At 43.0% G+C, this 25,969-nt stretch overlaps 2 protein-coding genes across 2 annotated transcripts in view; both read left to right on the top strand.

Moving 5' to 3' along the window:
* wnt5b (wingless-type MMTV integration site family, member 5b) overlaps positions 1-12,794 on the top strand; it is a 35,296-nt gene extending 22,502 nt beyond the window's left edge. Inside the window, exons 2-7 of the mRNA XM_037243549.1 lie at positions 4,894-5,027; positions 5,451-5,538; positions 5,618-5,777; positions 8,190-8,482; positions 11,434-11,592; positions 11,664-12,794. Of these exons, the coding sequence (XP_037099444.1) occupies positions 4,927-5,027; positions 5,451-5,538; positions 5,618-5,777; positions 8,190-8,482; positions 11,434-11,592; positions 11,664-11,963 (1,101 nt within the window). The 5' untranslated portion in view covers positions 4,894-4,926 and the 3' untranslated portion in view covers positions 11,964-12,794. The remainder of the gene's footprint in view (positions 1-4,893; positions 5,028-5,450; positions 5,539-5,617; positions 5,778-8,189; positions 8,483-11,433; positions 11,593-11,663) is intronic.
* Positions 12,795-14,385: 1,591 nt separating this feature from the next.
* LOC119117535 (adiponectin receptor protein 2-like) lies at positions 14,386-24,838 on the top strand. Its single transcript, XM_037243873.1, has 9 exons — positions 14,386-14,485; positions 15,015-15,174; positions 18,426-18,705; positions 20,688-20,840; positions 20,913-21,084; positions 21,168-21,354; positions 23,068-23,255; positions 23,318-23,511; positions 23,615-24,838. Exons 1-9 carry the CDS (start codon positions 14,386-14,388, stop codon positions 23,741-23,743), a joined length of 1,563 nt encoding a protein of 520 aa, XP_037099768.1. The 3' UTR covers positions 23,744-24,838.
* The last annotated feature ends 1,131 nt before the right edge of the window (positions 24,839-25,969 follow it).

The raw sequence follows: 25,969 nt of genomic DNA, 5'->3' as shown, positions 1-25,969 counted from the left end.
ATTTCCCAGCAGTCTGCAGCGCGGCATCAATAAGAGGCGAGATGAGACGCTGGCTGACACTTACTTAATCATAAAGTTCATTTGCTCTCAGTGCAGCACGGCAACAGCTCCCCCCTTCAAGTGCTTTTCCACTTCTTCGTAGCATCTCATCATACGGCAACCTTTTGTTTTTGACGTGACTTAAGTATATTAACATATTTGGACTTCCCACCGCCGATGAACACCGGCGGCCATCATGAGGTCGTTCCCCCGTCTTTTTGTCAGAATGCTTTTCTTCCTGTCTTTCCACGCGCTTCCACTTTCCTCGCCCGCCCTGACAGCTCGTCTCGCTACGTCGCCTCGCAGACTTTGTGTGTGTGTGTGTGTGTGTTTCTACACATGCCTTGACAACATGCAGGCCTCCTAGGTGTGTGTGTGTGCGTTTGTGTGTGTCCTCAACAATGCCTTTGGTTTCTGCCAGCTCTGCAGTCTGACATCGGAGATTTTTCAGCCGCACGCTCGCTCTCACCCTCAGTAGTCAGCATTTTGGCATTTTTTCAATGCACTCTGTCATCTGTTGGCATGAAAGGACTGCGTGTTGGTGTGTGTGTGCTGTGATGGTGGAAAAATATCGAGTTTCCACCTTTTACCATTTGTGCAAAGTGGATTTTTTTTCTATCTCTCCCTGCAGGTGTACCTAATAAAGTGGCCGGCAAGTGTAAAATGGTCATACAGTCATTTTATACAATCACATAAAAGTACACAATTTTAGAACAAATGTGACATTTTTGTAAATCATTTGGGGAATAATTAGACGGATTTCATCTGTTGTAGGCCTGCTGGGCTAAAATACGACTTATTCTGCCTAGCTAACATGAGAATAATTGCTCTTTTAGGAAATACATGGCGTGCAACCCAATAAAAAAAAAAACAGTTAGCGGCGGGACAAACAAAGAAAATAAGAACTTGGCAGGTTCTTCGTAGTATTTGTGTTGTTGTCACCATTTAGGGACAAATATCTGACTGAAGAAGTTGCTAATTGGGAACGGCTTATTCAATTTGGGACAAAAAAGGCAGCGTCAAAGCGGGCGTAAAAGCTCAAATTCAAGGCTAGCTAAGTTACGCTTCAGTGTGGTTCAGAGGTAATCCCGCAGGAAATGAATGCAACTCAATATGATTCCCTGTGAAGTGATGGAAATGGTGTGTGTTCGTGTGTGTTATTAATTTCTCCGGGGAGGGGCTCACGAGGCCGGCTGTAGTTTGACCGCCAGAGCTCCAGGGCACCGGGGGGAAATCAGGCAATCTGGCCCAGCCTCGGTGGCCCTGCCGGGGCTTCCTGCTTGGGGGATTCGGCTTCTCCCGTGGCTCCTGTCAGGTGGCAAACGAGGCCTGGCGTATAGCTAACGCCGCCGACGTGCCAAAGTGGGCCGGCTTGATTGCGAACGGTTGGCAGGAACCCGGGTTCACATGATTTCAATTATATTCATTGTTGTCTCCATCAAGCATTGGACAGTTCATTAGGTACACTGTCTTGTACAGTCTTGCAACGATTGATGAAAAGAAATGCTTTGTGGTGGCTCCAACATCGAGTGAGGGAAATTATAGCTCCACCTAGTGGGGTGTTCGTGAATTACAGTTACAGTCACCATTGAAATGAATGGAAATGCCATCAATCGGTTCGAGCCGTGCCAATGAAAATCATAAAAAATGTTTTGCTTTGCATTTTGCTTTGTGTGTTAGCATTCAATGCTCTTTGTTTTATATAATGGTCAAATTCTTAGGTGTAGATTTCTCCGATTTTTATTTATTTTTTTCTTCTGATTCAGCTCCCGTGTAGGACAAGCGGGTGGTCTTGTTTTACATTTTCCCACAGTTAAGGCGAGGGAGGGGCGAACACGCAGCTTGCACATGTGGACCATGCGAGGAGAGGTTGAGAGACGGACGGATAGGAGAAATAGAAACGTCACTCTCACTTTCAGACCATGGCGGAGAGAGGTAAAAAAAGAAAAGGTGTGCGAGGAATCGCTTTGTCGCGAGAGAAAAAGAAACAGATGGTGAGAGAGAGCGAGAGACGTGCCGATGAAGATGCTGAGGGAAGGAGGTGCAGAGAGAAGTGAAGAGAAAGATATATTTAGAGGGAGAGAGTTTGAGCCTCCGAGCGAGAAGCATGACTCATCCTCTGCCAGCTGACAGAAGGAAGGATGGATGAAGGAGAGGAGATGGATGGAGGGAAGAGGGTGCGTGATGAAGCAAAGGAATAACACACGCGCTAAAAAAAAAACCACACACACACACAAAGCCCAAGGCCGTCTTTCTGTGTTAAAACCTGCCAAATACTAAAGCAGGAGCTTGAATTATCCATCCATCAGTTTTATATAATGTGTCCTCACGTGGGAAAGATGGAGCCACCTGACTTTGGGCACCCTGGGGTGCACCTTGGACTGGTTTCCAACCAATCACAAAATCTACAGAGGGACAATACGTGTAGCGGTAGCAGCTAGCTTGAGCGATGTTGTGGTTAGCTATTCCACCAATTTTGATGGTTGTGTTTTTTTCCTAGTGGAGCGAAAATAGTCACAGAAGGGGACGCTAGAGCCAGCTGAGTTTGGTCGAAAGGCTGCTGGTACACCCTGAACTGGTTTCCAGCCAATCAAAGAGCACCAAAATCCACTCAGTGACATCACATGTAGCAGCTAGCTTTAGCTGAGCTATTCCAGATAGCCAAAGAAGTAACCATTCAATTAGAGAGACACCAAGACAAAGAATATCATATACTGAAGACACTAATATATATATATATATATATATATTTTTTTTTTTACAATAATAGAAAATTAAACTGTGATGATTTTTTTTTTAGGCCACATTACAGAAAATTGCAAATGGCTGAATAGCTGATGAGCTGAAAATGAATGAAGAATAAAGAAATAAATATTTTTTAATATATTTTTTACCCTTTTTGCCCGACGTTATGGACCAAACAATTACACATTTCCATCTGCAGAACTAAACAGTTTCCACAAAGCTCCCAAATCCACCAAAATCTCCAGGGTCACCGTTTTTACAACACTGCCTGACCTTTCACCTCCCAGAGCGGCTCAGAGGGAGGGGTCGCGGGTCGGGGGCTGGTTCCCAAGTCCAAGGAAGACATTGCCTGTAAAGAACAACATTGCCTTTACAACCTAGTCTTCCTTCATTAGCCATTTTACGGCTTTTGCTTCTCGCAAGATGTTTACTAGGTGGGCAGATGGGTCGGTAGAGGTGAGACTGGACTCCAAGGCTGTGTTTCCAAGTGGAAATAAACATTGGTAGCGTTTTGTAGGTTCTTGTCCTCATCGTCGGGTCATTCCGAGTCAACGCAATGTTGACTGTGTTGCTGCTGTTGAATCCACAGATGAGCTGTTGGCCTTTTTTTTTTCTTCACGGCATTGCTCCCTGTTGCATGGCGATTGCTCATAACCTCCAGGGAGCGGCCTTTTCTCTCACTCTCATCTCTCATCCTCCCTCTTGTTTCCCCCTCCTACTCTTACTGTTTTTATTTTATTTTTTATTTATCTCACATGGCTGAAGTTGCTCCCTTGAGTCCTGAATACCCCCCCTTACTGCTGTAATGGGATTAGGCTGTATGGCTTGAGTGCGCCCCTTTGTGTTTGCACTGGAGCACTACATTACAGCTCATGAAGAAATGTTTTTGGGGATGTATGAATAATAAAGTCAAAGTAAAAAATAATGAGTCATGATTTCAGCGACATTTTTACAGCTGCTAATTACTATTTTAATCAAATGTCAAGATTTAAATATTTTATTCTTTAAAAAAATATGACTTGCAGATACCCAAACGAAATAGGCAAATGACAAAACAAACATTTAAGAAAATGCTCATGATTGATGACGTAGCAGTATTGTGCAAGCGGCAACCAAAATATTAGCAACACCTCATGTATTAGGTGTCAATAGATGTACCTAATATTGTGACCTGCATCTCCAAAGTTCTTATCGTGTTTCCTATGTTCCTCCAGGGGGTGGCGATGTTGTCATAGCAACACACACACACACACACACACACACACACACACACACACACACACACACACACACACACACACACACACACACACACACACACATCCCCACTATGTATTATGTGTGTGTGTTTTATTTATTTATTGTATAGTGAAAGCAACACCCCGTGACGCATTAAACGAAAATGTAGGAGGAGGTGGACATACTTAAACAAATTTTACTTTTAGGGGCCTTTGTGTGTTGCTGTGTGGGCGTGGTTAGGATGCATCACTTAATTTTGCAAGCAAGGCAAAAGCATAAAATTATTCAAACCCATCATTCACTTCAGATGCAATTTGACGCACCCGAGCGATTTGTGACAAAAAGGCTTTAGGGGAAGTTCTTTGCAGTTTCTGGGAGCTTGAAATCACTTACGACAAGAGACGAATTCCAAGCCCACAACAGCTTGGAATATTCAAACCTGCCTTCCACTTTGCATCCAATCTCGCGCAACGCCAGGTCGTAAAACTGGGAGGGGAGATGGGTGGGAATTGGATATGGTGGGAGGGGGGGTAGTTCAGAGGTGAATAGGGGGTGAGGATTCAGGGGGAAGAGAGAGGGAGACCCTGAAGTGGCCGCAAAACGATAGGACGCGGAGAAATCTGTAATTTTATTATTGTAAATGTTTTTTAATCAACATCGCACTTTCAACATTGTTGCTTTCGTTTTATTTATGTTGTTTGGATGACATTTTGGCGACTTTTCAATGCGTAAAACCAACGTGAGTTTACGTATATCTCGATTGGATGTAACGCTTCTTATCTTGCCCTTGACTTAAAGGGATTTTTTTTTTTTTTTGGCTCCCTGGACTACTTTCAAACACGAATTACAGTCGTGTACATTTCTCAACAGCGCAGCACTTTCCCCGGCACCGGGCGACGAATCATGGACTCCAAGGGTTTCGGGGTTCGGCACTTGTTCTTGCTGCTGGTCGCCCTCCTCACCGGAACTTCGCAGTTGTTGCTGGTTGACGCCAACTCGTGGTGGTGAGTTACTCTTTGGTATGTTTTATTGCGCTCCGATAAATCATTTTTGGTGAGTGAAAACGGGCGTTACGCACGAGTTTTACGCACAGTTTTATTTTGTTGCTAAATGACAAGATTTGATTCATAGGCGCCTGTTTGTGTGTGTTTTCAGAAGGGGGGGGGGGTACTTTTTGTCAGAACAAATGTGAGGGCTCTGTCACAATATTTACCCTGGGGGAGCCCCAAATGGCCCTAAGTGTGTGTGTGTGTGGGGGGGGGGGGGTCTGAGCCCCCATTGGCCCTTCAATAGTCCACACTTCTTGACTAACAAAGCAAATGTGCAGGTTAAGTTCACCTGGCAAATATTAGCGTTCTTCACGGTATAGCCAAGAGGAGGAATTTTTTTTTAAATATTTTGAAGTTCTAAGCACTAGCTCGTCTCAGGTCAATGGCGCTGACCCCCATCCAGAGGCCCGAGATGTACATCATCGGTGCTCAGCCGCTATGCAGTCAGCTGTCCGGCCTTTCCCAGGTAACTTCCTGTTTGTGTCACTCATAATTCTGCTTCAAAAAGGGTTTTATTGATTTTTTTTTTTGTCTTTTCCACTCAGGGTCAGAGGAAGCTGTGCCAGCTCTACCAGGATCACATGATGTACATCGGAGACGGAGCCAAGACGGGCATCAAGGAGTGCCAGTATCAGTTTAGACAGAGGAGGTGGAACTGCAGCACGGTGGACAATACGTCCGTCTTTGGGCGTGTCATGCAAATCGGTAAGGACCCTCCCCCCCTTTTTTTTAACAATGTTTTTGGACTAGCAGTGTGCATTCAAGTATATGAAGTCTTTTTATGATGAGTATTTAAGATTCAGGTGGTCTAGTCTGAAGACTATTATGCATAATTTTGTCCAAATACTTGTTCAATGATGAATGATTTATGACACAGGAGAAAAATAACACACAACACATTGCGTAATTTTTTTTATGGGGGGAGGGGTCTATTTCCACAATTTACTAAAAACTGCTGCATTAAAAAAGTCAAGAAATCGAAGTGTGGTGAGTGGGTCTAATTATGACCCAATTTTCTGTGTTTTGGACAAAACAAACCATTTGTTCAATTTTTTTGGTGTCCATTGTTTGATCCAAATTTGGACCTTTTTTTTGTGAGGGAGCAGTTTGAAGAGTGCATCATTAAAATGGTTTTGTACAATAAAAACAGACAGTTGGGTCCATTTTGGGCCAGAAATTGGCTTATTATCAAAATCTACCTTTATCTGCAGCTTTATAAAAAAAAAAAAAGCAAGTTTTTACTTTGAAATGTTGCTACATAACAGCCAATGACTCAAACAATCAGATTATATGATGAAAAATTAATTTCTGGATTTTCCCAGCCAACAAAATGTAGATTTCTTTAAATTTAATAAAATCGTCACTGTTTTATTATTCCTACTTTTTCGGGGTGGTATTTTTTTATGTAAAATCATGTGCAAAAACAATCGTTTACAGTGCTATTGTAAATCGAGCAAACATCCAGTCGAGCAGACAATCGATTAGCTATCACGTGTCCGCGGGACTCCACTGTCATAAAAAGTTGCTGGACTTTTTGGAGCTGTCGGTTGGACGGGCGCGTCTTAATTCCCAGCGGGAATGTGGGAACGCTCTCATCAACAAGTACGTGTCAAATCCGCTCGGGGGCATGCAGGCGAGGTGCAAGCTGGTCGCCGTCTCGGTTCTCTTCAGTCTCTATTGACAGTCCGTCTATGTCCACCTTTAAATGGAGGTGCTAGTCGCTCCATTGTCCCAGGCGACGCGCTTTTGAAATGCGCTGATGAGGCTGACACAGAGCTGGCAGATCCGGAGTTGGCCTATTTGAAGTCTGCAATAAAAAAAAAAGAAGGCGATCTATATGTGTGCGCGCGTGGTAATATGTGCGCCGCGCGTCTGCGGCGAGTTGGCGTGTGGATTGCGCGTTGCATCGATACTGCATGGTGTCATAAATTCCGCTCAGCCTTCGTTTTTTTTTTCTTTTTTATGTTAGTGTTTTTTCTTTTATCAAAGTTGGAGGACAATACAAGTTAAAATTGGTTCTTCATCGTGAAATTACATCTAATTACAGTCAAGGTAGCATGATCTCACTTTAATAGGAACAGTCAGCAATTACGCAACGATTATGTAATCTCTAATGACTTAGAATAAAATTGAATCACAATTAATATTGCAATCTGCTAATATTAAAAAAACAACAACACCTAAAATGACCCTAAGTATGCAAATGTTACACATGGTGCATATTTATACTGTGCATAGCAAACTCCTTATATTAAGATAGATGTAAATAGTCAGCCAATAAAAAGGCAACACAGCAGTGTGAAGTTCAACAAGAAATAGCAGTAAGTCGTTTGCTCTTCTCATGTAAATTGCCGGGTTACGCAGTAGTTAACCTCTTACTTTCCAGTCGTCATCTTTGTTCTACGCTGTGTGGATTAAAATCCACACAATGGGACATGCGGGACTCATGTTGTGTATTCCAAAGTGGGGTCTGGGAATCTTTAATATGCTCTGCTTTACCTATGTCAAAGCGGGCTTGGGGGTTGGGTTTCTTTACTGTTACAGCCCTAACAAAGAAAGGGTCATAAAGTTTGCTGTGGAAGAACCGGAATCTTCTAACAGTTGTCATGTGGTCCATTAATGCTAATTATTAGTAGTCCGTCTATTGCGTTTCACATTATATGTTAGCATTAATCTTTGATTTGGTTGAACAAGTTTGGTATTCAAATATACAGCGTTTGAATATGCAGTGGACATCACATATTGGTAAAAAAAAATTTAACTACTGTTATTTGCTAAAAACAAATATGCACCTATTTGGTAACACAAATGGTGGAGCAATACATGTAGACAGATAATATAAAAACTAACATTACTGCAGTTTACTGAGGAGTTGTGACCTATATATGTGCTGTCTATATGTATTGTACTCCCCCTGGTGGCCAGGGTGTGAATAACAGAAGCAGCACCATGTCCATTGAATTGCAGTAAAAATTTAAGTTCATTTCTTTACATTCTATTTAATTGTATCATTACTGTATGTATCATATTTTTAATAGCTATTTGTCTCATTAAAAAAAAAAAAACATCTACCCCCAAGCATTTTAGGATTTAACATTCTCCCTCCCCCTCCTCCAGGCTCCAGGGAAACTGCGTTCACCTACGCCATCAGCGCCGCCGGCGTGGTCAACGCCATCAGCCGGGCGTGCCGCGAGGGCGAGCTATCCACGTGCGGCTGCAGTCGAGCGGCACGACCCCGGGACCTGCCCCGTGACTGGCTATGGGGCGGCTGCGGCGACAACGTCCACTACGGCTACCGCTTCGCCCGCGAGTTCGTGGACGCCCGCGAGCGCGAGAAGAACTTCCCCCGCGGCTCGACCGAGCACTCTCGCACTCTGATGAACCTGCAGAATAACGAGGCGGGACGACAGGTATTTTTCCCGCAATTTGGTCACGCTTCAAGTTTAGACATCTGGAGTGTCGTCTCCTTGTAGGTCAGGAATGCGTGGGCGCGTCAAGGTGGCCCCAGTCTGCCTGACCTGACGGTATTTCTGTGTGTGTGTGTGTGTGTGTCAAGGTTATTTATTGGGAAGGTCCAAATGGTAGAACTGCTAATGCCCTTGGAGTTTAGCTAGGTCACCCGGTCAATGCGCATTCCAGCAGGGGAACACACATAAACAAGTGCGACATTTTGTTCACTTTTGTTAAGTCGTTCATGAGAATATCGGACTCATTCGCCCGGCCGTTTTCTAACATTTCCAAGGGACAATGGGAGTTGTTTGGGAAGCCCCGACAAGAACGGCACTAAAAGCAACCTTTCACCTTTGATTAGGCTCCACATCCAGCGCCGTGCCGCCTCGTAAAAGGTCCATTTGCTGCTTGGCGCTGGATGGCGCATGAGGAGAATGTGTTTGTCTAAGCTGTTTATAAGACCGGATCCCCGAGTGTGTTTCGCGTGCACGGCCCCTTTGCATTTGATTTGCGCGAGAGAACGGTGAGCCTGGTTTTGAGTGTAGGGCGGATGTCAAAGGTCAGGGCCTGGTGAGCTTGTGTGCCGTGAGGGTCCCTCTGGGGCTATAAGGGAGTGGATGAGTGTTGTACACGTAGGGATGAATTAATTGGATTCAAATTGACATGGCAGGGTGTTTTTTTTTTCTTAGTACAGGGACCAGAATTGCCAATACTGAAAATCTGACACCTGTTGAAATACATTAGTTTTTTTTTATTGCCGTACTAGAATAAAGTGTAGTTGCACCTCCACTGCAATAGGTGGCAGTGGCGATCTCCTTGTCTGAAAGTACACATCCTCTGCAGAAGGTAGTTATAGAAAAATGATACTATTTATAATAAGGGCAGAGAGTGGGGGGGGCGCCAAATATTTTTTTCTTCCTTCTTGAGGGTATTAAAAAAATAATTGAGGAGCAATGTTTTAAAAAAAAAAAACATTATTTATTATAATATAGAGTGAAAAAATCGGAAGTGAATTCATAAATCATCAAATATTATACTGCAACCCTCGGAGACAAGTGAACATGCACATTTTCCTCCTTCATTGTTTCTTGTCCATCAGAACGGAAGAGAGATGAAACACAAGAAGGGGAAAAAAACTGAGGAAGACTCGTTTTTTTTCAGCCCGACACGCTGGTTTGGGGATTTGTCCCGCTCGGTTGAACATGGCAAACCACGGCGCTTTTGTGTGGAGGTGACAGGGGCGTGCCGCGATATATATGTGTGTGTGTATGTTAGCGTTTAGCTTCATTTGACTTGTGCACAAAAGCAGACAACGTGTGTGCTCATGGAGGTGTGTGTGTGTTACAAGCGTCTGCTGGGACGCGGGGCTTGAGCGATGGACCTCGGTCACACTCCCCCGACTCTCAAAGACTGGCGCGCACACACCGGGGGCTCACTGTCTCCGTTTGACACAAATCAAATGAGGCGGCACACACACACACACACACACACACACACACACACACACTGAATGTACATTCTCAGTCGAACCTCCCCTGAGAACACATTTATCTTTCATTGCTATGATTTTTTCGTAGCAAACTCTAACAATGTCGCTTCGGAAGAGAGAAATAGCGGTTAGAAAAAGTTTGATGCATGCAAGTTAATCAATTTTGCAAGCAGAGTGGATAAATCCTTGCCTTTGAAGCATGACAATGTAGAAATCCATAATGGATTTCAAGCTAGACTTGAGGAGGGGTGACCGGCGGGCCGATCAATTCCTCTGGCGGGCAGGCGAGTGGATATATTTTTATAAGAACCATTTTAGATGAGGTAGCAGGTATTTGATTGACAGTTGATAGTTGAAGTGGGCGTGGCTTCAGCAGACACGCCCCCCCACAATTTGAAACAAGTCTAATTTTGAAGCCTCATTTCATGTTTTTGGCCGATTTCTTTTCACCATTCACACCATTCGCACACACACACACACACACACACACACACACACACACACACACACACACACACACACGCGCACACACACACGGCTCCCAACCTATTGTTCCTGACAAGACCGTGTCTCCATCACGGATGACTGACCGTGTCACTGAGCCCAGCAGGCATGTCCCACCAAAGAGCACAGTGTGATACTTATAACACACACACACACACACACACACACACACACACACACACACACACACACACACACACACACACACACACACACACACACACAGGCACACACACACACACAGGCACACGCACGCACACACACCCGCACACAGCATGACTTCATATGTAAGACTACCAGACATGTTTTGGCAATGTATGTAATAAAAACGGACTATTTATTTATATGGAAAGATTAAAGAACACATTGTCTAACTCTAGTGAAGAATATATACAAAAATGTCATTGTAAGGTTGGATGGCAAGATTGCAGGGTGGCGACTGCTATGCCTGCTGGGTAGAGAAGGAGCGGGATTGCAAAACTGGGTGGGGGGGTGTCAGGGTTCCAAGGTTAACAGAGGTCAAAAGGTAATTGGGATCAGGCAACCCGAGGAGAGGACAACCAGTGATGTGAGTCTCATAGAAAGAACACAGAAGAGTTTTTTGTGTGCGTGATGAGTGATGTCAATTGAAAATTTTAAATATTCAAAATGTAAAATAACTAAAAAAATCGATCTATCTATGTATAACATTTACTTAATTTTTTGTTTTTGTTTTAATTAAATGGTGTGAGTGGGGCCCCAAGTCATACTGAGGGCCTCATTGGCGTTTCCACTGTAGTTCCACACAGGCTCCACAAGAGGGCAGCATTGCCACCCTCTCTGAGCCACACTCAAGTTTCAAAACTTTTCTTCTTCGTATTCGAACCTCTGACACAGTTGAGATGACGACCACATGTTTTTTTTCTATGAATCTCCCAGGCGGTGTACAACCTCGCCAACGTGGCCTGCAAGTGTCACGGCGTGTCGGGTTCCTGCAGTCTGAAGACATGTTGGCTCCAACTGGCCGACTTCCGGCGCGTAGGCGAGTTCCTCAAGGAGAAGTACGACAGCGCCGCCGCCATGCGCATCGGACGAAGGGTAACCGGATCAGCACATCTGTTTAAAAAAACTATATATATTGTCCACTAAGCATGATTTCGTCCAATCAGGGCAAACTAGAGCAAATGGACAAGCGCTTCAACCCGCCCACCCCAGAGGACCTGGTCTACATCGACCCCAGCCCGGACTACTGCCTCCACAACGAAACCACGGGCTCGCTGGGCACCCGTGGCCGCCTGTGCAACAAAACGTCGGAGGGCATGGACGGCTGCGAGCTGATGTGCTGCGGCCGCGGCTACGACCAGTTCAAGACGTATAAACACGAGCGCTGCCACTGCAAGTTCCACTGGTGCTGCTACGTCAAGTGCAAGCGCTGCACCTCATTGGTCGACCAGTTCGTCTGTAAATAACCTTCGGGGGAGTGGGGAGGCGAGGCCCGAGCGGCTTCGGGTTCGGTTAAGGCCTACTTTCCTGCTTTCCTGACCCAAACCGAAAAAAAGAAGGCTCACGCGTGACTCCGATGAATAAAATATATAACTAAATAATAAATAGACTATTTAAAAAGAGACGCTTTGGATCATCATCATCCCCTTTGATTCTGGCCTGCGGGATATTACGAGACGAAGGAAGGGCTTGTGGAAGACTGGAAAAGGGAATCATTCTTCAAGGCACACTTAAGCGTCGAAATACTCGCAACGAAAAAGGGGACACTCCATTAAACAGTCCATTTGTCTGCGCGTTAACCGGCGGAATTCCCCGGCGCGCTCGCAGCTCCCGCGACCCGACGAGCGACAGCGGTTAACGAGGCTTCGCCCGGTCGCCGCCATCTTGCCTCAACCGGGCGTGACCTTCATTGGCGGGGAAAAGGCACCGGGGCTAAAAAGCTCCATTAGCGAGATTGATGACGCCGCGGCGAGAAGACGTTCCAACTCGAATGCTAATGAACAGTCAACCGAGCTTAACGTCTTCTTTTTGGGGGCCTTCGCCATCTTGCTTCCAAAATTAATGCTTGTTGCCTATGGTGGAAAAGAATTGGTAGATAATCATAATTCAATCCAGTGGCTGGAAAAATGAACGTCTGTGTGTGTGGCAAAAAAAAAGAAATAACAGAAGGGACTGCAATTTATTATGTGCTACTTAAAATTAGATCATAAGAGAAAGTATATATTTTATTACTGGTTTTTTTCCTGTTTTGTATGTTTTATACTTATTCTTTTGATAAACTAGTCTTTGGAAAATGACACCTTGTTTCTTGTTCTGCTTTTTGGAAGCTTTGTTGTACAACAAAGCCTTGTTTCTCGAATGTAAACAATTCAACAAAATGAATTCTCCCCAATAAATAAATAAATTAATAAATAAATAGGGCCAACAATTTGACCCAGTTTTGGGGTACAACCCAGAAAGCGCTGATGACCTCAGTGAGCTTGCTATTAACTGGATTTAACACGAGCTTTATTCACAATTTTTATTACCAGGACATTTTTTCGGTCTTCTGTGTTCAATCATCTGGTTCTGTGACACAGAAAATTCTATTTAAATCTTCAACACGAGAAAAAATCACGTAAGCAATGCAAATTTGACATTTCCTGTGTGATCCCCATTTCAGATTCCCTTATAGTAATTATTTTAGACTAATACATAATCGCTCATGTGTTAAGCGTGTTCATTTGCATGTTTTTCATAAGGTCTATTTTTCCATTCAACACTTTCAGTCTTGCACAGGATGTGCAAGATGAACTTTAAATTGAAAGGTTAATGCCCACGTCTGCATCACTTCTTATCCTAATTGGGTCCGTTAAAGCTGCCATGTTTTTCGCTCGCTCGCTCACATGCTAATCATTCGGATACACCAAGCAGCTAAATATACGTGTTGTATTGAAGTCCATATATTTAGAATAAAAATGTGTATTATTTCTGACCTTTTTGGGGTTATCCTATTAGCATGTTTAGGTACTGTTCAAGGTTGAGCTCACTGAAGCCGCTAAATGAATGTTAAGCGCCATCACTCGCAATCACGTCTAATGATGAAGCTGTCATGGGGGTAACCGCCATGAAAAGCGAATTAAAAGTGAACACAGGCCACATTTTATAAGCAGCGGGAGGTCGAAGATGGTGCCAAGTCCTTGCTAGCATGTAAAGCTAAAGGTACACTGCAAAAAAAATAAAACCTCTTGTACTTTTGAGGCTAAAACATAAATCTAATTTGGAAAAATGTACAAATATAAATCATTATATTTATGGCAAAAATAGTTTCACGTTGGAGGACAATACAAGATACAATGAAACTCTTAATTGTGAAACACGGGTAGGCCAATTATTCACAATAAATTTTGTATTGCCCAACTCAAAATTTTATCGAAATTAGTTGCCTTGAAATTTTGAGTTAACCCTTTTTTTTCCCCCCAATACATTGTTTTGCCAAGAATTTTGAGACCATTGTTAATTATTCACTCAATCTCCCCAGAAACTACCAGCCAAATCCGGCTTCATTTATTTATTATCTAGTTGGTACGGTATAAGCAAAATGGTCACATTCCCCAAACTCATCTGCATATAAAGTGATATTTTAGTGTCATTTTAGATGTGATGCAATAACAAAATATTGTTACACAAAGTGAAGGTCAAGAAAAGTGCCATTATATAATAAAAAATAGAACACTGTTGAGATTAGATATGATCAATGCTCTGATAACTGTTTTATCTGCAGAAGATAAAAGCAAAACGTCTGATCCTGAAGACAGCTTTTGCTAGCACGGTTAGATTTTTATGGAACCAGATTAGCGAAACTAAACAAACAGACAAGTCACTACAAAAAAATCTATTTGTACCAGCATGCAATCACAGTCACACAACCTACAATGTGCCGTGGGTGGCAACGCCGATGAATGTGACACACCCAGGCTGAGGTTTAGGGCAAATAATCCAGTTGCAGGTGGGAGGATTAGTGGCCAGGATGGGGTAGTAGTACTTGGAGTGAAAATGAGATCTGGGGAAATGTTAGGAGCATATATAGATATTGTTATGACCTAATTAAAGAATTTGAGGGACACTTGAAAAACAGAAGAAGCAACTTTATCATTTGTTTAAATGGGACAGCGGACTCTACATCTGATTGTTTACTTTTCATGACGTGTGACGTCATGCACGCTTCATATGACATATGGGAGGAATAGTTAAATTTCTATGGCCAATGTTTTATGTGTATTTTATATATATGTTCTGTAAAGCGCTTCATTACGGCGACTGTTGTTGCGAAAGCGCTTTATAAATAAAGATGTATTGTATTTCCAAACTTTATTTTTAGATTAAAAAATAATTCACTTTGCTTTTCTCCATTCACAGCGATTTATTGAATGAAAACTACAAAAATAAGTTTTGTCATTTTCTTTTCCGGGTAGACAATGATTGGCCCGCTTGCCTCATACTACGGTACACGTGATTGGCTAACTGCCTCTCGTGAGTTACACGTCACTCTTTAACCCCTCCCCCCAAGTGCACAAGACGTCCCCGAGTGTGGTCTGTCGTAAGAGAACAGAGACTGGAGCAGAGCGGATCCACGGTTACAACTCTGACAAACTGTGCTTCCCACAAAGGAAATTCACCTAAACACACTGGGACGAGGTAAGACAAAACAATTTTGTCTTTTTAAAACACCGTCTTGTGTATTGTTTGGGACACATACCTCATTTTGGTACTTTACGAGTGCTAGCGTTGAGGGCTGTCACAACTAAACACAAGCTAGCCATCGACAGGGAAAGAGATGTTATTTTCACTCCTATTTTGGTGATATTGAGTCTATTTGTGCTGTTTTAATAAAGGTCTTTGAACACGGGAAGCTGTCAGAAGAAACACGAGAGTAGTTGTGGAGTTTGTTGTGTTTTTCCTTGTTAGCGAACTAGCTCTGCTGGCTAGGTTGGTGTAAACAAACCCGAGGGCTGCCTCTCGATGCGCCTGTTTTTCTTACTCTTGTTATGGTTGTTAATATTGCTGTTATTAGTATTATTACACAAGTTTTGCGACGAGAGCAGGGCGTCTCGCGTCACACATGGAATTACAGGTTTTCACTAAGGCGTGACGTAATGCCGACGACGAACGCTCCTTTGTGTGCGGGTAAAGTGTGAAGACAAAAAGTTCAGCTTGGCTGTCAAAAAACAGGACTGTCTCTGGTGTTTGGGCTTTTCTATTGTCTCCCTTGTGTTGTCATGGCTGATGTCCATCTTGACTATTTCCAGAGGAATTCAGAGGAACGGTGGGCCTCCCTTTTGCAATATGCGTGTTGTATGCGTAAGTACATAATGAAAAAGTCTTGCGCAATAAAAATGTATGCAGGTGACTGAGTCGGTCATTTTCAGTGCAGCAGTAAATAACTATTCTGTTTGTACTCTCGCCCTGTTTTTTTTTTTTTTTTTCTTGTTCTCATTCTCGCCAAGGATGAAGTCACGCTGTCAATATTTAATAACCTGGCTAGCCGATAGCCTGTTCGTCTCGAACTTTAGTCAGCGCGCTCACAAACACGGCCAACTTGTCTGGTCTCGCATGAGATTAGCACATGGATATTTCATGGCGTGTTCAAACACATTTCGCATTTTTAATCCCTCTTCAAGAAACCGGCAATCTCATTTTTGTGGAAATATTGTATGAGGGAATCAGGCGTTTATTTTATTCAATAGAGTTACACACAAAAAACTCCCTGTGCAAGTCTCACCCTGCTATACATTTTTGAATTATGTAATGACGCAGCCATGCTGAAATGTTTGCTCTGTGGACTGTCATTACAGGAAAAAAATGGCCCACAAAAGTCTTACAACCAAATCTTCCCTTCACACAACCCCAATATGTGCACAAAAGTCTTTTTGTAACTCTCAAGGGAACAGCAGAAGCACTTTTTTTTTTTTTTTTTTCGGGAATTGTAATGAAAGAGACTGAATCGGTGGCTTTAGCTGAAAGCACGCTCAGATGTGTAAAAAAGACAGCTCTGATATCTTAATATAGAACTTTGCTTTAGGCTCTCTTGTCATCAGAGCACACTATTTTTATCGCCATGTGACCACTGACCATCTTTGACTTACCACCCGGTGGCTTTGGAGAAGAAAAAAAGCACACAAAAAAACCCCACCGACCTTATTTGCCACGCATATGGCAGACTATTCCAGGACACAACATCTAGGCGAAAGTACTTTCTATATTAATTGTGTCTGAAATGACTGCAGTAACTCAATGTCAAATTCCAAATTGGCTTCTCGGGATTTGCAAATAGAACGCCATTTGAGTTTATGCAAAGTAGTTGATCATAATAAATTATCTGTGTTCGCATAAATTCTAAAAGATTCTCTGGGAAAACAACCACCAATGTTAAAACAGTAGCGTCGTAGGCACAAGTGACATAAAACTTGAAACAGCCACATAGCTTTGCTGTCCTCTTAGCTTAATGCTAGCAAAAAATGCAAAATTATATTGGCAGGGTAACCATTAGCAATGGATATTTGAACTCAAACATTTCGTTAAAACATATAAAAAGACAAAACAATTAAATACTTTTGCGCACAGATAGTACAGCAGCTTGCTGTGTCATTTAAAGTAGTTGTGAAACTCTTCTTTCTTTGTGTCTTCATGAACAAGTCGCTCCAAAAGGAGCTGCAACGAACTTCATGATATACAAACTGTTCAATTCATCATCTGCTTATGTTAAAATTGTTGACTATTCAAATGATTAAATATGAAATAATATTAATTTTAAAAAAACACACACACAAATGGAACACTTTAATGTGTGAAAAAAAAAATGTTCCAATTAAAATTGACCTGCACAATTAAATAAAAATAGCACCCGAATAACACTTTAAAACACTAAAATGCTGCTGACAGTGGGAAAAAAAAGTCTCCCCGCTCCATTGCAACGGAAGGACACCTTAAATGTCACCTGTACTCATCCATTATCAGCCATTGCATGTTTGTGCCGTGTTTCCATCACGGTGTCAGCACCTTGCGGGGTCCTCAGCAACCGTACGATTGATCAATCATTAAGTAAGTGCCTGTTAAGGTTCACCATGACAAGCAATTTGATATCAAATAATTCTTCCGAAAAAGGCAAAGATGTGGAAAACTCAAGTATATATGCGTTGTGAGATATTAATGCAGTTTTAGAAGTCTCTTTTCTATGCATTAAGTTCTATACTGCTCACTGGTGGCTGCAGGCTGTTTATTTCTTTATATTCTATTTAATTATATCAAACGAATAAGCCCCTGTTGTAAAGTGTTTTTTTGTCATGTACACAAGACACATGACAGCGAGTCCAATGTTGAAAGTGCAGAATGTGTTCATATAGATAAGACGCGCGAATTAGGTCGTGTTTTCATGGCGGTCCACGTACAATATCTTCAGTCAGACCTGTGCCCTATTTTTTGTCTTCGCTTTTCACCGAGAGTGAAATCTTCCTTCCCCTAATGGCCCGTTGGTACAATGTCACCGAATGTGTCACCACCACTCGAGTGTAATGACTCATGTTGTTTGTCTTTCCTGAACACACACACACACTACTCATTTGGTATCTAGACGCTCTCCTGTAAACAGAACAAGAAAAAGGATTAAGGTGTACCTAATGTTGTGTCCATCACTTTCACTCCGAAGTGGTGCCGCTATTGATCGGTGTGTCGAATCAATGCAACGGCTCGATAGCGCCAAGGACGATCGTAGTTATTAATGGCTTTGCAATGAACCCGGCGCGGGTTTGCAGTCGCCGTAATGAAGATGAGAACAACTGAAATCTTTAAAAGTTTCCAGTTGTCCGGGGGGTTATTTGTTCTTGGAATTGATTGTCACAAGTGCCTAAAAAAAATACTTCAAACAATTCTTTGTGTTTTTGTCTTTCAAGGTCCAATCCACAAAATCCAGAGTGTGCGCCCAACCGCAACCGAGCGCTTCCTAGCAGATTCACACATCTGCTCAGTCCAAGCGTCCGCAGGGTGGAAGTCGGGTTCAAGCTGGACGAAGGAGAGGAGAGCGGGCCCGGCGGCCCGGCTTTCGTGCTGAGACACAGAACTTGCAGCCATGCAGAGCACACTGCGGCGGAGCCTGCGAGATCTTCCGCCGCACTCACCTCAGGTTCTTCAAATGAACACCTCAGCACCGATCTGTGCCACTCACACAATGGGGTAAATTGGAAAGATTTACTTGGATGAAGTAAAATGTCTGACACATTCATTTTTGCCTGTTGACTTAATGTAGTCATAGAAAAGTTGCCTCCCTGCTCAGCGAAAAAAATTCAAAAGAATCTACTTGCTGTAATTCAACACTGACACCTGAGAGGACGCCGCCCAACAAAGGGCGAAAGAAACCTGTTGAATTTTTTACCGCTTGCGGATGCACTTTAAAATGTGTCGCGTGTCATGTTTGGGTTGTTTCACACCTGTTGCGGTGGGATTTATATTTCGGAGATTCTGAAACTCAGGGAAATAACCGATTGGGTACTAATGGCTAGCGATATTGTTGTTATCCAAAAACATTTAAATACGACCTAGGCAACGATGCAAATCAGCTAACGATATACGGAGCAACTACACTAGCTAATTTCTGTCTAATATAAAAAATGATATATCTTAATCCTCAGGCTGTTTGTTTCTTATCAACAATTTCAGCGTGACTAACTTAAAAATCCAAATATGACATAGGCGACTATGCTAGTTGGCTAACAGGAATAACAAAAAAGGCCTGAAGAATAATTCTACTCTTACTGTTTAAAAAATACGTTGTTGTTTTTTTCAACTCAAGGTTAATTAGACGCTTAACACAACTTATTTCTATTTCATTTATTAGAAAGTACATAAAGTGCAAATATAGTGTACTTTAAATGTTAAATACAACTGCCTCTTAAACAATTAAGTTTTTTTCCTTTCCCATTTGGCACCAAATTATGCCTCCCACCAAATAAATATACTTTGAAATTGACTTTATTTATACGCTTAAAAGTAATTTAACACTAATATAATAACCAGATTCTTGGCATTTTATGTCTGCACATCCTGTTTTTCCACATGAAACCTTTTTTCAAATGTTTGTTTTTGTGCATTTGAGCTTCCCCTGACTTCCCGCTATTGTACAAGTCTTTCTCTATTATTGCTAAGCCTGAGACAGACCTTTGTTAGAATTGAGCAGCCACCAGCTGCTTTTTATTATTTTGCATCAGAGGAGTGTTGTGAGTCACATGTTGCGGCGGTAGGGGGGAGGTTACACTGTACAAGGGTGAAGCTCCGGGTTGTGTTGCTGCTCTCTCGTCCTCCATTGGTCCAATGGGCTCCTCATGGTCACGTGACTCCCTTTGCCTCAGATGTTATGTTCTTCGGAGATGGTGTTGAACCCTGTTCTACTTAGCAACATAGAATTTGGCAGGCTTGTCTATCATTAGTAGAGCCACAAAAAAAGGGTCATGAAACTCTGCCTTTTTGCAACAGACATTTTACAGTTACGTGTTTATCTCTTGGGGCACCTGATAGGCTCATGTTAAGCACTTGATGGTGAAAGTAATTAATTGATCTTATGGTGCCAGCCATACTCGGGTTGAGCCTGCAAATGCGCTGATAACTCCTAAGCTGATCCTCTTGTATGTCTAGCGGGGGTTAGCACGAAATATGACAGCATGATGTGTTGGAATTCAAGAATTATGTAAGATGCTTAAAAGACTGTTGTTGTCAATTTGAGTGCGGTTTATTGTCCATGACTCAATCAGATAGACAATTTCTTGTTGTGTAATTGTGTTGTAATATTTTCAGCTGTACTTTTCGTTGCGGCACTGGACTGTATTAGCGCATGGCTTTAGAGGACATCCAGTCCTATTATCAGCCCGCACACGCGTGTGCGCGCCGTTTATTCACAGCAAGCCAATGACAACTGGCAGCATCTGGAGTGCAGCATGCGTGCGCCTCTATTACATGCGCTCGTGAGCACGCGGGACATAAACAAAAATGCCGCAGAGCACACGTGACACTAACGGCAAATTAACGACATGTCTCATCACCTTTACGAGACGTGCCCGGAAACATGCTGAGCGTGTACATATGCTGCGGTTAAACGTGCGATGAAAGTGTCCCCCCTCAATTAATGAATCAACTCAGAACCTTGGTGTTGTTGTTTTTCCCAGTCCCTCCCGACGTGCGACGAGGAGAGAATACAAGAGGAGGAAGATGTCAAGGGCGAGCGAGAAGAGAGGAGTAGCGACGAAGGCTTCATGGGAATGACGCCGCTTCTTCAGGCTCACCACGCCATGGAGAAGATGGAGGAGTTTGTACACAAGGTCAACTTAACACTCTTCTCGATTCTTGCGTTTCTGATTGGTCCGAGTTACAATGAAGTCTGGCGTCACTAGGTGTGGGAGGGCCGATGGCGCGTCATCCCTCACGACGTGCTCCCCGATTGGCTGAAGGACAACGACTTCCTTGTGCACGGCCACAGGCCGCCCATGCCTTCCTTCCGCGCCTGCTTCCGGAGCATCTTCAGGATCCACACCGAGACAGGCAACATCTGGACACATCTGCTCGGTAGCTCATGCGTTTCTCTTGTGACTCGTGTGATTCTTTGGCAACATGCTAAAAGGTTCTACTGTTGTCCATCCCGTTCCCAGGCTGCCTGTTTTTCCTCTGCCTGGGCCTGATGTACATGTTCCGACCCAACATGTCGTTCGTGGCACCGGTCCAGGAGAAGGTGGCTATCGGCATGTTTTTCCTGGGCGCCATCCTCTGCCTGTCCTTCTCGTGGCTCTTCCACACAGTCTACTGCCATTCGGAGGGCGTGTCCAGGGTCTTCTCCAAGTAAGACACGTCATAAAAGGCGTACCGTAATTTTCGGACTAAAAGTCGCTCCGGAATATAGGTCGCATTAGCCATAAAATGCACAATAACGTGAAAAAAACCATATAAATCGCTCCGGAGTATAATTCGAATTTTGGGGGGAAATTTATTCGACAAAATCCAACACCAAGAACAGACATGAACGAGCAACAACAGGCTAAACAATAGGTATGCTAACGTGACATAAACACAAACGAAGAGCTGAGAACGGGCCTGACGTAACATTCAGAGTTATTAAAAAAACTATTACATAAATAAAACGTTTATAAAACCATCTGTGTCACTCCAATTCATTAAATCCATCGATCGTCCTTTGTCAACAATGGGTGCGCGCCGCTGACGGCGCTTGCACTTCAAAATATTCCACAGGCCCATATAACAATATATAAATTAGATATCAAATAACTATTATACCCGCGACCCCCGTGGGGACTAAGCGGTTCAGAAAATGGATGGATGGATGGATAACTATTATATAAGCAATAATATTATCAAACCATCTGTGCACTCTAAATCATTAAATCCATCGATCAAATTCCTCGTCCTTTGTCAACAATGCCGCGCGTGCGCCCTGACGTCAGCCTCGTCGTTAATCCACAGATCTAGTATATAACTATATTGTAGCGTTAACAAAGTACAAGGAAAGACGTGGGTTTGGTAAACGGCTCTTTATTTAACAAAACAAACTTCCAGGCGTGTGGCGGCATGGACTTCCAGCCACAGAGGTGGAAGAGAGATCCATAGAATAGGACCGGGCGTGCGTAAAAGCCATGACCGAGCCCCATCCACCGTCCCCGGACAGCCACCCGGCCGAGCGCCGGCCCCCGACTTCTATCCACGGAGGTGAAAGAGAGCTCCGTAGAGTAGGACCGGGCGTGCGTAAAAGCCATGTCCGAGCCCCATCCACCGTCCCTGGACAGCCACCCGGCCAAGCGCCGGCCCCCGACTTCTATCCACGGAGGTGAAAGAGAGCTCCGTAGAGTAGGACCGGGCATGCGTAAAAGCCATGTCCGAGCCCCATCCACCGTTACTGATGCCGGTAGTACGTGGGGCCCTTCGTCATCTTCGTCATCCCGTGATCAATCTTTGTCCTTTTTGTAAACAACCGCCGCGCTGCTGACGTCACTTGAAATTCAAATTGCAGTAATCCCTTGCTACATCGCGGTTTGTTTATCGCGGTTTCACTTTTTTTTTGTGAACATTTTTGAAAAAATTCACATATAAGTGAATAAGTTATTATAAATCGCCCCCCCACCCAAACTATGAAAAAAAACGCGACTTATAGTCCGAAAATTACGGTATTTGACACGACATGATTAATCGGCAACTAATCGATTATAACATTAATTGATACTTACTTTTGCTAAACTTTTTTTTTTTAGAGATCTAAAATCCTCCACATTTCAGCCTCTCAACAATTTTCTTTTGTCCTCAATGAAAGCAGACTGTCGAGTTGAATCAGAATAAGATATTTAACAAACATTTGCTTTTCCTTTGATAAATAATTGACAGATTGTTAGAATAGTTGTTGGAGCACAAATATTTAACTGATTTTTTTTTTAATTGCAGTGTTTTTTTATTTCAAACTTTGGCTAAAGTGGAACAGCAAATATTACGTTTTTTTTTTTTTTTTAAATATATGAATAACAAAGTTGAACAACTCGCATTTAACAGGTTGGACTACAGCGGCATCGCCTTCCTGATCATGGGCTCGTTCGTACCGTGGCTCTACTATTCCTTCTACTGCTCTCCTCAGCCGTGCTTCATCTACCTGCTGGTGGTGTGCGTGCTGGGCCTGTCCGCCATCATTGTATCCCAGTGTGACTTTTTCGCCACGCCGCAATACCGAGGGGTCCGCGCAGGTAACGGACGGCGCCGTCTTTCCTGAGCTGTCGTGATGTGTAACTAACTGTGTTCTTCCCAGGTGTGTTTGTGGGCTTGGGGCTGAGCGGCGTGGTCCCCACTCTCCACTTCGTCATCAGCGAGGGCCTCATCAGAGCCACCACCATGGGACAGATAGGCTGGCTTTTCCTCATGGCCACGCTTTACATCACCGGAGCCTGCCTGTACGCCGCTCGTATCCCGGAGAGGTTCTTCCCCGGCAAGTGTGACATCTGGGTACGTCTCACAATTCCTGTCTTATTAGTTAAAATGGTTCTTTGACGTCTATAGCCGTCAATGGACTTGAATGAGTTAAGTAACATCTTCCACTGTTTTGCAGTTCCACTCTCACCAGTTGTTCCACATTCTGGTGGTGGCAGGCGCGTTTGTCCACTTCCACGGCGTCTCCAACCTGCAGGAGTTCCGCTACACAGCTGGAGCAGGTTGCACTGATGACAGAATGCTCTAACACACGCCGCGTGTTCACTACACCTTACTACAGGGAGCCGGCGCTTGCTTCTTAATAATGACGCACACACTCGCTGGCCTCCCTCCTCAGAGGAGGACAAACGTGGCTTGTCATGTCGTGGGACGGCCTCGCACGGGGGCACCTTTTCAAAACTGACGCGTTGGCCACTTTTTGAGAGGTTTGCTAATTGCTAGCTAGAACCTCCGGACATTAACAATCCATTTCTTCTTGGAGATTTTCAAGATTTTTATCGCAAAGGAAGCATCATTTTTCTATAAAATATTTTTTGGGGAGGGTGAGTTTTTGTTCGTTTGAATGCAGTTTTTTTTCTAATTCAAACCTAAAGAGCATTCATATTTAAAAAGTACTTGAATATCTTCCGTGATTGTGAGGGTTACAAGGGGCTTCTTAGGGGTATCGCTTTTAAATAAAATTAAAGTTTTTCATGTGAATAAGATTTCTAAATTTGGGTTATAGATTTGTATGAAATATATATATTAAAATGGAACAAAAAATATGGCTGTGTTGGTGAGGATGCGGTGCTACAGTGGAACTATTGTTCCTACTTTATTGAATATGCAAGGAAAAGCAGTGAAAAGGTCTCAGATTTTATTTTTACTTTTCCATCTCTCATGTTTGCCGCACCTTCCAACTCAGAGCTCTTGCGAATGTTTGCGCTCGAAACCAAATCTAAAATAATATGAAAGAATATTCTCAATATGTAGCCATTTTTATTCATTTATTTTCTCTCAATACCGTCATTTTTTTATGTATTTTAGTCAGACTGAAAGCAAAACCAAATAAATCACATTTAAAACGTCAACATTAAAAGACATCAGTAAACAACTCAAATATGACCTAAGGCTTCTATTGTTTGAATGATTTCTTTATTTTTGGTGAATCTGTTTTTGACATCAACGTGCTCTGGTAATGATTGATGAGTGTCTTCAAATATCTATTTGCTTTTGTCATGATATATTTTTATTATGTTTACCTTCTATTAATTTATTGCAAATGTGTTGTGATGGGAATGTTTGCTACAGAGACCTTCATATCTGCTGTACTGTTCTAATAAAGATGCTTTGGTGAATTCTATGGCTCTGAAGTTGCCTCATTGATAAGTGGATGCTCAAAACACCACAGTATTTGTAGTACTCGAGCATTTGATGGGAGTGAAAGTGCTGCGGGAACTTAGTTCTTCAGCACAACCTGGTGGACAAGAGCAGGAAGCACATACACAGCAGAGGCATAAAAACCTCGTTGAATCCATGGTAATTTTTTTACTTAAAAAAAAAAACACCTTATGATACCTAGTCATTCATCTAAAAAACATCACTATATATGGTCATTTTTTTCGAGGAAAAAAGGCATACTATACACAGTCAACTTTTCGTTTTAGAAAACAAAAAGGCTTACTCTACCAGACTGTCATTTTTTTTAAATAAAAAAAACCTCATCCTTTTTTTTTTGTTTTACAAAAAGCCTTACAACATACATAGTCATCATTTTTACAAAAATACATGGTCATTTAAGTAAAATAGAAAAAAAAGCCTGGTCTTTTTTCCCCCTCCTGTTTCACAACATGGGTGTAGTTGCTCCAAGGGTCCACAAGAGAGCAGTATTGCATTGCAATTGGAGCTTCTCTCCTTTCCTTCAACTTGTATCATGAGTTGATTTGCCCGCGCGACTAGATCGAGATTGAATATAAAGCAAATGCAATGAGTATAGTTATTTGTGACGTCACTCACAGACACCATCTTTATGAGGTGTACCTAATAATAGGGAACTGGCCTGTTGTTAGGTGCACCTGAAAGTGATGGTGTACCTAATGGCGTGTCCGTGTGACGTCACAGATCAAACAGCCAATCAGGAGGTGGGGGTGAGGGCGGGTGGGGCACTTTTCAGTTTCAGTTAAGCTTTGACCCTGATTTTTCCCTAATGAAGTGGCCTGTTATTAGGTACACCCCCACCTCCTGATTGGCTGGTTGATCTGTGACGTCAATCGGACACTCCATTAGGTACACCACCATTTTCAGGTTTACCTAATAACAGGCCACTTTATTAGGGAAATATCATGGTCAAATGTCACAGGTGTCAAGCTCTAGTCCTCGGGGCCGCATTCCAACATGTTTTCCAAGATTCCCTCGTTAAGTGCACCTGTGTGAAAAGTTTGGCCCCTGCAGGATGTGAAAATGAACCAAATCTTTTCACGCAGGTGTGTTTAAC

Source organism: Syngnathus acus, chromosome 23 (assembly GCF_901709675.1).
Source record: "Syngnathus acus chromosome 23, fSynAcu1.2, whole genome shotgun sequence".
Taxonomy (NCBI): domain Eukaryota; kingdom Metazoa; phylum Chordata; class Actinopteri; order Syngnathiformes; family Syngnathidae; genus Syngnathus; species Syngnathus acus.
Note: the sequence above shows the minus strand (reverse complement) of the source record. Positions and strands in the feature narration are given on the sequence as shown.

Bases quoted from the DNA above. Each gene is read 5' to 3' on its own strand.
- LOC119117535 (XM_037243873.1), top strand. From the start codon at position 14,386: ATGCAATCACAGTCACACAACCTACAATGTGCCGTGGGTGGCAACGCC. The intron at 14,486-15,014 runs GTGGGAGGATTA...GCCTCTCGTGAG, and splicing joins GGCAAATAATCCAGTTGCAG to TTACACGTCACTCTTTAACC. The intron at 21,085-21,167 runs GTAGCTCATGCG...TCCCGTTCCCAG, and splicing joins CATCTGGACACATCTGCTCG to GCTGCCTGTTTTTCCTCTGC.